This window comes from Arachis ipaensis, chromosome B05, assembly GCF_000816755.2.
Source record: "Arachis ipaensis cultivar K30076 chromosome B05, Araip1.1, whole genome shotgun sequence".
NCBI classification, from domain to species: domain Eukaryota; kingdom Viridiplantae; phylum Streptophyta; class Magnoliopsida; order Fabales; family Fabaceae; genus Arachis; species Arachis ipaensis.
The window spans coordinates 1,633,580-1,645,672 of NC_029789.2; the positions used below are offsets into that span (position 1 = coordinate 1,633,580).

General features: G+C 33.1%; 2 protein-coding genes across 2 annotated transcripts in view; one reads left to right on the forward strand and one right to left on the reverse strand.

The window, feature by feature from the left end:
- Window positions 1–4,957, forward strand: part of LOC107639929 — a 5,719-nt gene extending 762 nt beyond the window's left edge. Inside the window, exons 2-7 of the mRNA XM_016343490.2 lie at window positions 208–711; window positions 803–952; window positions 1,728–1,799; window positions 3,487–3,543; window positions 3,638–4,068; window positions 4,299–4,957. Of these exons, the coding sequence (XP_016198976.1) occupies window positions 208–711; window positions 803–952; window positions 1,728–1,799; window positions 3,487–3,543; window positions 3,638–4,068; window positions 4,299–4,886 (1,802 nt within the window). The 3' untranslated portion in view covers window positions 4,887–4,957. The remainder of the gene's footprint in view (window positions 1–207; window positions 712–802; window positions 953–1,727; window positions 1,800–3,486; window positions 3,544–3,637; window positions 4,069–4,298) is intronic.
- On the reverse strand, window positions 5,293–10,506 carry LOC107639930 (protein IWS1 homolog 1). The gene is made up of 18 exons (XM_021103569.1): window positions 10,255–10,506; window positions 9,885–10,152; window positions 9,439–9,555; window positions 8,925–9,145; window positions 8,680–8,809; window positions 8,526–8,588; window positions 8,293–8,331; window positions 8,168–8,248; window positions 7,765–7,881; window positions 7,251–7,471; window positions 7,006–7,135; window positions 6,850–6,912; window positions 6,578–6,655; window positions 6,288–6,379; window positions 6,130–6,192; window positions 5,880–6,030; window positions 5,559–5,678; window positions 5,293–5,513 (listed from the first exon to the last, which is right to left on the reverse strand). Exons 1-17 carry the CDS (start codon window positions 10,272–10,274, stop codon window positions 5,580–5,582), a joined length of 1,953 nt encoding a protein of 650 aa, XP_020959228.1. The 5' UTR covers window positions 10,275–10,506; the 3' UTR covers window positions 5,293–5,513; window positions 5,559–5,579.

Sequence of the window (12,093 nt, forward strand, 5' to 3'; positions counted from 1 at the left end):
TAAACAATAATTTTTTGAACAATATAAATAATAAATTTAAAAAAAAGTTAATTTTAATTTTAAAAATTAAATTTTAAATTAGTTAGATATAACCTTTGTGAGTGAGTCTGTCCATTATTCGAGTTGTTGGCATCTCTCATTGTTCAACTAGTTATTGCGTTGGGTGCGTAGTTCATGTATGTTTAATTTGAATTATGAAAATTGCAGGTGGTGTAATGGATGATCCTGAATATCGCGAGTTGTTCATGAGTGTGGAAGAGAATAATTGGAGTGCAGTAAAGTCAATCCTGAACAAGAACGACATGGCTATATATTCTACTTCCCGATCTGGTAGGACAGTGCTCCACACGGCGGCAATCTTGGGGCACCAGGACATGGTAAAGCAATTGGTAGCCGAAGGCGGAGAAATATTACTTACAATGCAAGACAACCGCGGTTACACGGCTCTCGCCCTTGTTGCTGATCTTACCGGCAACAAAAGCATAGCAAAGTGCTTGGTAGAAGAAAGTAGTGTTGGTGGTTGGGCACAGGTGCTGCTTGAGATGGAGACCAGAGACGGTGAGATACCTGTTCTTCTTGCTGCCGCTATGGGTCACAAGAAAATGACTTCATACCTCTATTCTAAAACACCCAGGGATATGTTCGACAATGCCGACAATGCCGACAATGCAGTTTTGCTCCTTTCACGATGTATCAGCGCTGAAATATTTGGTAATTTATTAGCTGTGTTTCGGATTAATATTTAATTTACAGTACACTTTAAAATGAGCTCTTTTAATTTATTGTTGGATTGATATGGTAGATGTTGCTTTGCAATTACTACTACAACATCCGGGTGCGCTACCCCTTACTCATGAATCAGAGTGTCTCCGACCCTTAAAGGCATTGGTTCACAAGCCTTCTGCATTCCCCAGTGGCACTAGATTTGGGATTCTACATTGGATCTACGATTGTGAGTTTTGTCTTGTTATATATGACTATATACATTAAAATATTCTTATGAGATTATAGTTAAGAATTAGATGGTTGAATATGTTTAACTAAATTTTTCAAAATAATAGTATTATCATCTTGATTATTATTTTTACATAAAAATATTTTTTCATTTAATATAACAGTAGTAGTAATAATTTCTTAACTCAATTTTGAATCCAAGCATCGTTATTATGTTAGGACCTACCAAATATTAAAGTAGTAATAGGATCAAATATAATTTGATAAAGAAAAATGCACGTGAAAAAGTTACTCTTCTTTAAGAATATAAATATTCTTCACCTAACTATATATATAGATTTGGTTTGGTAAAATTTTTTAAAAAAATATTTGTGTTTATTTTATTTTGTGTTTGGTAAATCAAAAATTCATGTACTTGTAACTTGTGTTTACATCCTTTAAAAGCACTTAAAAGAAATTTTTTTAAAGTTAATTTATGTTTATCAAAATTAAAAAATCTAATATAATTTTGTACATTAACTAATATTTAAATTTAATTCTTACATTAATATTTATTATAATATTTTTAAATTTTAAAAATTATTTTATCAAATATATTTATTATTATTTATATTTTTTAAAAATTATTTTTAATTTAATTTATCAAATACAAATATTACAATTTTTAAAAAATTAACTTTTAAAAATTAATTTTTATAAATTACTTTTAATATAAACAAACTTTAAAAAACAAAAAGTTTCACAAAGCAAAGCAAGCGCTTTTTCATTCCCAGATTTAGAAGTACACGACGAGATGGTATCAAGTGTTCCCCGGGATAAAGGACCATCTATGAGAACTTTAGCAGGTATGTATTCATGGAATGGAAGGTATTTTTTTCTCATCAAATGAGTTGAATCATGCCTGGTCAAAACTACATTACAGACAGCAAGAAATAAACAAAAGAACGCATACAATGCATATCGAATTGAATTGCCTAAAATTATAAGAAAAATGCTAGTTGTACAACATTAATCACCTTTTAATCAGATTTAAATAATATTTAATTATTTTTTATTGAAATATGTTCTTATTTTGTAGATACATATCTATAAATAAATTTAATTTAAATTTTAAAACTCACCCACTTCATATCATAGTTAGTTACTGTGATTTTGCTTTTTTTTACGTAACTTCACGTAACAAATAAAGTTTTTTATTCTTTATTTTACGGGACATTCACACTACATTAGTGAATCCAAAACCAAGATGGTACCTTCCTGAATTCTCCCTCTCGTCTTCATTGGTGAAGACTTATCATCACCTTTCAGTTGAAACACTCTCTCCTTTTGCATTGGTGAAAGGTATCACTATTTTTCATACATGTGTTTATATAATTTGTTAAGAAATATCATGTTCAATATTTTTAATTATATTTAAAAATAAACATAAAAACTCTATTCTTATTTAATTGGAATAAGATTGATCTTATTTAATTTTATTAATAGAGTTGTTACAAATAAAGTACTTTGTATGTAAGTAGTTTGAGCAAAGAAGCAAAAAAAAATCTGGAGTTTAAGAGGGAAGATGTAGATGGTATTCTGTTGTTATTTTTCAATTATAACACATCTGATAGTTGATATTTTATTCAAAATATTTTTAGAACACGTCCAAAATTAAATTTAAATACACATCCAAAATTATAAGAATGCACTCTAAATATTTTATCAACACATCCAAAACTCATGTAAAAAAACTTATATATGTACATAAGAACATAATGAACAACATAAATACATCCAAAATTAAGTATTGACACATCCAAATTAGATTAACATTACAACTCTCAAAAAACACAAACACTTCCAATATTATACATAAATTTTAAAAAAAATAGAACTTTTTATTAAGTGAAAAAGAAAGATAACATATCTTCACGAATGAACTCAACCAAATTTTTTTAAAATTTTGCAAGCAGAATTACCAAATTTTAAATTCTAACTAATTTGATTTTTGGTTGTGTATTTCAATTATAATATATTAATAATTAAATATATTAAATTTGAAACAAAATTTTAAAATTTAAATTTAAATTTTAAATTTCAGTTTTATTTAGTTTGTATTTTGAATGTGTATTTAATTTTAAAAAGACACTAAATTTATTTAAAATTTTTAGATGTGTTTGTTTTATTTTTTTTAAATTATTGTAATAAAAGACTGAATATTGTACAACTTTTAAAGAATATCTAGTTGAACTGAAATTATATCAAAAAAAATTTTCTCTTAATTTTATCAATTAACATTCTACACCATATATATATATACACGTGTTAACGTGTGTGTATATGCATGCATGTTAACTAACATAGTTTTCATAATAAATATTTAAAAATGTTCGGTAACCAAAGAAAATCAGCAAAATACAGTCAGAACTTATCTTATTTAGCATTCATTTATTTGATGTATTTTATCAGCATAATATCCCTCGATGTGCATTAATGAACAAAAGGCATGTAAAGTGTTGAAATTTTTTTCTCTTTTCTTTTTCCCCTCAGATCGACTGCTTGCACCCATTCACTTATTCATTCAAAATTTTCTACTAATATTCCCAGGTATGTTTTTTTCCCCTTCAAATTTTCATTTTTAGTTTTTGTTGTGAAACAACTTAAGTCTCTAAAGTAACTGATTTCATTGAATATCTCATAGGAATAAAAAAAATATACAAAATGAAAAAGACCCACCTTAGGGTTGATCAAATTCTGAGTTGCTTGGGGGAAAAAGTTACTCGCCTTGATGGATCGCAGCTTCGAAATGCTTCTGCATATGATGCAATGTTGCAGGCAGCCAAGTATGGAACCATTGAGTTCATAGAGTTGATGAAAAAAGCAAATCCAGACCTCTTATGGGTCATTGATAGAAACAAGAGAGGCATATTCTCGCATGCGATTTTGAATCGCAAAAAAAACGTGTTTGACCTCATACACGATGTTCACGGACGCAAGGAGATAGTTCTTTCTCGCACCGACGTGTTTGGCAATAACCTTCTACATCTAGCAGCACAGTTAGGGCCTTCCTCTGCTCTTGCTGATAGATCTGGTGCAGCTCTCCAAATGCAAAGCGAAATTCAATGGTTTAAGGTCTTTAATTACTCTCACTTGAAAATTTTTTTTTGGTGACTCTCACTTGAAATTTGTTAGGTGACTAATCACTTAGAGTTTCACGAAAATAGCACTTGAAAACTGTTAAAAAATTTTAAATTAAATAAAAATACTTTATTTTTTTAAAAAAATATTTAAAAAAAAACAATTCAAACTAGCAAGATATATATCTATTTTGGATTCTTAAGCACCTATTATTGCAAATGCAGACTGTGGAGAAAATTGTGCATCCCAAGTGTAAAGAGGCGAAGAACGAAGATGGGAAAAACCCTCATGAAATATTTACGGAACAACACAAGCAGCTGGCGAAAGAAGGGGAGAAGTGGGCGAAAGACACAGCTAGTGCTTTCTCCGTTGTTGGTACTCTTATCACTACAATCCTCTTTGCCGCGGCCTTCACTCTCCCTGGTGGAAACAACCAGAGCAACGGGGAACCCATGTTCCTGCATGACAGGGCATTTACCGTCTTCATTATAGCAGATGCAATATCAATCTTTGCTTCTTCGACTTCAGTCTTGATCTTCATTGGGATCCTCACGTCGCGTTATGCGGAAACAGATTTCCTGAAAAAGTTGCCATATAAACTGCTAGTTGCCCTGGTGACTCTGTTTTTATCAGTGGTCTGCATGATGGTTACGTTTTGTGCAGCACTTCTTGCCATGTTCAAAGGAAAAGCGTATCAGCCGCTGCTGATAGTTGCCATGGTACTTGCAAGTATCCCTATTATTGCATTTATCCCATCGCAGCTACGCCTCTTCCGTGAGATTTTCTATTCTACCACCAGGTCTAATCTCTAATGTGTGCAATCCAATTAAGAAAGGAAACGCTAAGCATTAAGCACCTAATTCACAACTTTATAACTTGATAACTTTTCATGTGTATTTTTATGCACTCCAAATTCTTTCATGTATATTTTTATCTATTTACTCTTTTATCTATAAAGAACTGTATGTTGAATACAATTTAAAAATTTTTTATTAAAAAGAGCAAAAACTACTATTTTAATCGATCACTTTTTAAAAAAATTTTAATAACTCGCTGAAAAAAATACTTTTTATACTTTCTGTCTGAATGTAAAATTATTTTTTTCTAATAAAAAATATCTCCCCATAAAATAAAATAAATATTTGTTTAAAAAGCCTATCCAAAGTCCAAACACATCCTAACTAACTAGGATGCAGAACAAAGTCCAGAGTCTCTTTGGAATTGAGATGACAAACCGAGGGTTGATTATTAAACAACAATTAACAGCATGTGCACCACAATCCCATACTTGCGGGAATCATTTATGCAATTGATGAATACACAACAACCGCGCAGGGGTAAACGGAGAGCATTTTCACAGCAACCCGCCAAACTTGAAATTCAGACCACAGAACACAGGTCTGCAAAGGAAGCAGTCACTGGTTGCTCCTTTATAATAATCCATCCACTTAACGACGGCAATTATATCCAGCTTGTGGGGCGAACAACTCAACCAGTCAACAGATCTACAAATATTTGATCATGCCACGACCCTCCACACTTAGTTTTGTAGCTTGAAGCTGCTTCTTCTTTGGTGCCCTCAACTGCTGCAACTTCTTATTCATCTGTGGTGAAATACAAATTTTAGAATATACATCCGCATCTTCAGTTAATCTCTCTACTTCCAATTTTTATTTTTACATATTCACTTCCTCAGTATTCTACATTTGTAAGATACTCCAAACACTTGAAAACTTAAAGAATTGCAGGGAATCATAAAAAGCTTTAAAAAAAACAATACTCCCACCCCGAGGTAAAGCACAAACCTTCATTCTCTGCTGATCTTGTGCGGCAGCTTTTGCTCGCGCTCTAACTTCTTCTGGATCAATTTTAGACTGGGGACGGATCACAAAATCCAAAGGTGTTGCTTCTGGCCTTGATGCATGTTGCCTTGAAGAAGACTGTCCAGACCTAGGCCTGCATTATACATTCAGAACAATTAGCATCTATAACACAAATCAGTGACAACTTAGTTCACACTGCTCCACCAGTAATATCTTAATGCCCAAGACTTACTGTGAAAATTCTAAATCAAGATCACCATCTCTAGATTCCATCCCTGCTGCTTTATTTGCCGGCCTGTAGAAATTCAGCATTATAGAAATTCAGCATATTGCAATACATAAGACAAATATTGCTTAAGACAAGCAATTTAAATCAGAATGGTTGAGCACTTTTTAACAGTTGGCCTCCTGAAAGGAATCCTGTCGTCCTCAGCATTTCTCATGTCCTCAAACCGTGTACTCTTATTAAATATGGGTCGGCTCTGCAATTACAAAGCAAAAATGATGTGCTTTTTTAAGTATCTATCCCCAAAAAAGAAAACTACTCCTGGATGAAAATGGATAGCTTGTAAAAAAAAAAAAAGAAAATGCATGCCATTATAATGTCTTCAAGAATCAGTACAACTTTTAAGGAAAGATAAATGATACATGCTGAAGCAAGAGTTTCACAGATTACTTACCCATTTGTCAACCAGTTCCTTAGCTAGTTTTCTATTTACATTGATTTCTTCGTCGGACTTCGATAAGAACATGATCACCTGTCAAGACAATATAGATCACACTTATGTTATGACTCCGAATAACAAGCTACATATTGATGCTCTCTTTTCTTTTTTTTTTCTTTTGCCCCAGGGAAGAGAAGGAAAGGGGGAGGGGAATGAGGGGAGAGAAGACTGTTATTTTAAATGCTAAAAAATAGAGCATCTAGCCACAGGATGAACTGAAGCACAACCTTCCCAAGACCACTCTTCTTCAGCTGTTCTCTTCTATCATACTGCTCTAGGTCAATAGGAAACTGCAAAGCATGTCCAATTAATCAGGAGCTAAATAATGCTGGAGAAGGGCTAATTGAATAAAAAAAATATTTATAATGGTGAAAACTCAGTACATCATTTAAAATAGTCAAAATTGCTGTGCGTATGTTAATATTTGGCAAGCTTCCATCAGGAAGTGGCTCAAGCCAATTCTTCAACAAAGTTAGTACTCCATGGTCCAAAAACTCTAATTGGAGCTGTTTCCTGCAAAATAGACAAATAGTTGGTGGAAAGTTACCAAAGAAAATATGCATAAGTAAAATAGAATATTAAGGAAACACCAGAGCATACTTAATATGACAGAAAATCAACAGCTTACTTCGAGAGGACTTCTGTTAGAAGATCCAACTTCTTTAGTTTATTAATGGCAGGCTTCCCCTGTCTATTAAGTTCAGCATCCTCTTCAGCTGTGACCTCAAGCTCAGCCATGACGTTCTCAACTAATAAAGCTATTTCTGCAGGACTTCTCTCATTCTTCTTCTTTTTCTTACCTACCTTGAAAAGATCCTTAATTTCATCATCCTCTTCACCTTCCTCTGCCTAGAATATCAACATATGTCAGGTGTCAAAAGCTTTATAGTAAAACAATGCAACAAATCCCATAATTGATTTCTTGAAGAAATCGCCTCTAACTAGATCAAAAACAGAGACCGAATAGCTTGAAATGAAAAGAAAGCTCAAGTTACATCCATCACATATTTGGTTTACGACATGCTACTGGTACCAAAACATTATCCTAATCAGAAGGATATCAAACACAGTGGATCTGCTATTCTGCTTACAGGAGAATCTAGCAGTAAAAAGAAAAAATTCGGGAGAATTAATTCACCAACCTGGGGAGCATCACCAGGAGAACGAGGTTCATCACTGCCATAGTAACCACCAGCTTCCACCCCAGTGTCATCTATAAAGTTGTCATCATCCACGTTCCTAACACCATCATGATCATCCTATATAATGGAAACCGGGTTAAAAAAAGAGGCATGGAAACCATTATCAAATCAGCAACAACTTTTTGAGCCTCAACTAGGCCTGATCAACAAGGGCAAAAGCACAAGCTACAAGCATGACAAATTAGAGGCATAACCACTACATAATGTATCAAAGTATCCAGCTTGAAGCTACCAAATAAAATAAAAATCTAAAACTGAAATCCAATTATCAGACGAACAACAAACACAGAGTCAATCAAATTCAACAAATCGTGTAAAAATCACAAAGGCACCATAATAACACCTCAGAATCACCGCCAGCAATGGTATCCCACATCTCCTTAACTTCACCGTCATGATCTTTGCCTCCTTTTCCACCAAACGCTTTCCCCATTTGTCAACCAGTTCCTTAGCTAGTTTTCTATTTACATTGATTTCTTCGTCGGACTTCGATAGGAACATGATCACCTGTCAAGACAATATAGATCACACTTATGTTATGACTCCGAATAACAAGCTACATATTGATGCTCTCTTTTCTTTTTTTTTTCTTTTGCCCCAGGGAAGAGAAGGAAAGGGGGAGGGAAATGAGGGAAAAGAAGGCTGTTATTTTAAATGCTAAAAAATAGAGCATCTAGCCACAGGATGAACTGAAGCACAACCTTCCCAAGACCACTCTTCTTCAGCTGTTCTCTTCTATCATACTGCTCTAGGTCAATAGGAAACTGCAAAGCATGTCCAATTAATAAGGAGCTAAATAATGCTGGGAAAGAGCAATTGAATAAAAAAATATTTATCATGGTGAAAACTCAGTACATCATTTAAAATATTCAAAATTGCTGTGCGTATGTTGATATTTGGCAAGCTTCCATCAGGAAGTGGCTCAAGCCAATTCTTCAACAAAGTTAGTACTCCATGGTCCAAAAACTCTAATTGGAGCTGTTTCCTGCAAAATAGACAAATAGTTGGTGGAAAGTTACCAAAGAAAATATGCATAAGTAAAATAGAATATTAAGGAAACACCAGAGCATACTTAATATGACAGAAAATCAACAGCTTACTTCGAGAGGACTTCTGTTAGAAGATCCAACTTCTTTAGTTTATTAATGGCAGGCTTCCCCTGTCTATTAAGTTCAGCATCCTCTTCAGCTGTGACTTCAAGCTCAGCCATGACGTTCTCAACTAATAAAGCTATTTCTGCAGGACTTCTCTCATTCTTCTTCTTTTTCTTACCTACCTTGAAAAGATCCTTAATTTCATCATCCTCTTCACCTTCCTCTGCCTAGAATATCAACATATGTCAGGTGTCAAAAGCTTTATAGTAAAACAATGCAACAAATCCCATAATTGATTTCTTGAAGAAATCGCCTCTAACTAGATCAAAAACAGAGACCGAATAGCTTGAAATGAAAAGAAAGCTCAAGTTACATCCATCACATATTTGGTTTACGACATGCTACTGGTACCAAAACATTATCCTAATCAGAAGGATATCAAACACAGTGGATCTGCTATTCTGCTTACAGGAGAATCTAGCAGTAAAAAGAAAAAATTCGGGAGAATTAATTCACCAACCTGGGGAGCATCACCAGGAGAACGAGGTTCATCACTGCCATAGTAACCACCAGCTTCCACCCCAGTGTCATCTATAAAGTTGTCATCATCCACGTTCCTAACACCATCATGATCATCCTATATAATGGAAACCGGGTTAAAAAAAGAGGCATGGAAACCATTATCAAATCAGCAACAACTTTTTGAGCCTCAACTAGGCCTGATCAACAAGGGCAAAAGCACAAGCTACAAGCATGACAAATTAGAGGCATAACCACTACATAATGTATCAAAGTATCCAGCTTGAAGCTACCAAATAAAATAAAAATCTAAAACTGAAATCCAATTATCAGACGAACAACAAACACCAAATTCAACAAATTCAACAAATCGTGTAAAAATCACAAAGGCACCATAATAACACCTCAGAATCACCGCCAGCAATGGTATCCCACATTTCACCGTCATGATTCCTCCGCCACCTCGTCTTCGAGCTCCGGCGCCACCGACTGCCTCCCGGTGTCGCCCTTCTTAACGAGCCTCTTCCTAGGCTTCGACTTGGACGAATCGTGATCGTAGACCGGAGTCTGCGAGCGCTCGCGGCGTCGCCAATCGCCACCGTCCCCTTCGTCCTCGTAATCATCGAGGAGCGCATCGTCGTGGTGGGGCTCCGGCTCGGGATCGGATTGCATGTCGTCATAATCCATCAAGGGTTCTCCGTCCTCATCGCGATACCTGAACAAGCAGAAAACAAAAAATTGAAATTAGGAGAAAACGAAAACCCTAACCCTGATAAAAGGTGAAATTGGCTTTGGAAAAAAGAGAAGAGGAACTCACGGATCGTCTTCGTAACCCATATTGATGTTGTTGTGGTGATTGTGCAGTGAAAAATAGCTGAGAAATGAGAGATTTGTGTGGTGTTGGTGTTGGTGTTGAGTTGATGAATAACAGAATAAGAAGAGAATAGAGAAGGGTGCGATAGGCAAGAATGAATCGAATGGGTTGGGTTTTGTTTGGGGCGGTGAGACGAAGAGAGGGTTCGGGTTCGAGGTCGGTGAGGTCAGGTTGTGGCCTGTGGGAGCACTGGAGCAGAATGCAGATGCGTTGGGGGTACTCTAGGCTGCTCTATGTTCCACCATACTCTCTATGCCTGTATCTTTTTAATTTAGAATAAATGACCATTTGTACCCATAAAAGATGAAAACGCTGACATATATACTCACATTAAATCGAAACTAAACTTGTAACCACGCAAGATGCCTTATGTGTGACAAAAGTACCCTGTCTTTAGAGAGTTGGAGTGCCACGTAGGGTACTTTTGTCACACGGAAGGCATCTTACGTGGGTACAAATTTAGTTTCGATTTAGTGTGAGTACATATGTCAGCGTTTTCATCTTTTATGGGTACAAATGGTTATTTATTCTTTTAATTTATAAGTTTTTTTTGTTAAAAATTGGACACGCTAATCATTCCTCATTTGGGCACGGATTATTTATGAAAACAAGATAAGATACAAAGTATAAAGATATAAAATTTTGTGTTTTTATAATTTGTTTAATGATAAATTATAATAAATTATAAAAATTTAATTTTTTTTATTCAAAAAATATAATAATAAAAAATATAATTATAAAAAATTAATAAAAATAATAAAAGAAATAAAAAATAAATTATGTTTTTTGTTAGTATCTCTCTGTCCTTTCTATTAAAATAGACACAAAATATACTAATTTAATATTTTTAGACATATTATTTTTATTTATATTTTCTCTATCAAATATGATTTTATATCTTTATATTTCTGTTCCTATAAACAAATGCAGCCCAAGTTACTCGTTTCATCTATTCATCGTTCAACAATGCTAATAGAACATTGATACCAAATTATAACCTTCATCTTTTTCCAAATTTTGTATGTACCACAGTGCATCATTTGGTCCAAAAAAATCCATAAAACAGTAAAGAAAATTGAAAAATCAATTCACTTGTTTCAATAGTATGTACAAAAAAATCGTCACCAAACAAAAAAAAATAGCATGTACACAGGCAAGTACCTAAGTTTTAGAGTAGGGAGGCACTTGCCCCCACTCCCATTTCAATTTTTTTTAAATATATATAATATATTTTTATTTTAAATTTTAAATGATTCCATTACAAATAAATTAAGTCTAATTATTTAAAGTTTAAATTTATTTTATCTTTCTATTATTTTGACTATTAGTTAACCTAATCAAATTTAGTATTTTTTCACTTTTAAATTTCAGTCGTCACCACTCTTTTATTCTCTTAAATCGTCTTTTTAATTTCATATTTTTAACCTTTTTTTCTATTCCTTTTTTAGTAGTTATCTTCTCTTCATCAAAAGATAAATTTTTAATATTTTTTTATATAACTCTCTATGACTCTATATATCTTTTAATTTTATTGTTTCTCTTTTTGATATTTTTAATTGTAAATTTAAATTCAAATAATTATAGTTTAGGTATTAATCTAATTTTTTATTCTCTTCATAAATTTATATATTTTATTTTATTCTCAATTTAATGATCCTTATTATTTATTTGTTTATCTTTCATTCTATTTTATTATATGTAATTATGTTGCATATAAATTTCTAAAGTCAATTGATCAATTTATTAATTTATAATATATATTTTTTTTTTAAAAAATAGTAA

Bases quoted from the DNA above. Each gene is read 5' to 3' on its own strand.
- LOC107639930 (XM_021103569.1), bottom strand. From the start codon at position 10,274: ATGGGTTACGAAGACGATCC. The intron at 8,249-8,292 runs GTAAATAGAAAA...CAAATGGGGAAA, and splicing joins AGTCCGACGAAGAAATCAAT to GCGTTTGGTGGAAAAGGAGG. The intron at 6,656-6,849 runs GTTGTGCTTCAG...TTGTCTTGACAG, and splicing joins AGAAGAGTGGTCTTGGGAAG to GTGATCATGTTCTTATCGAA.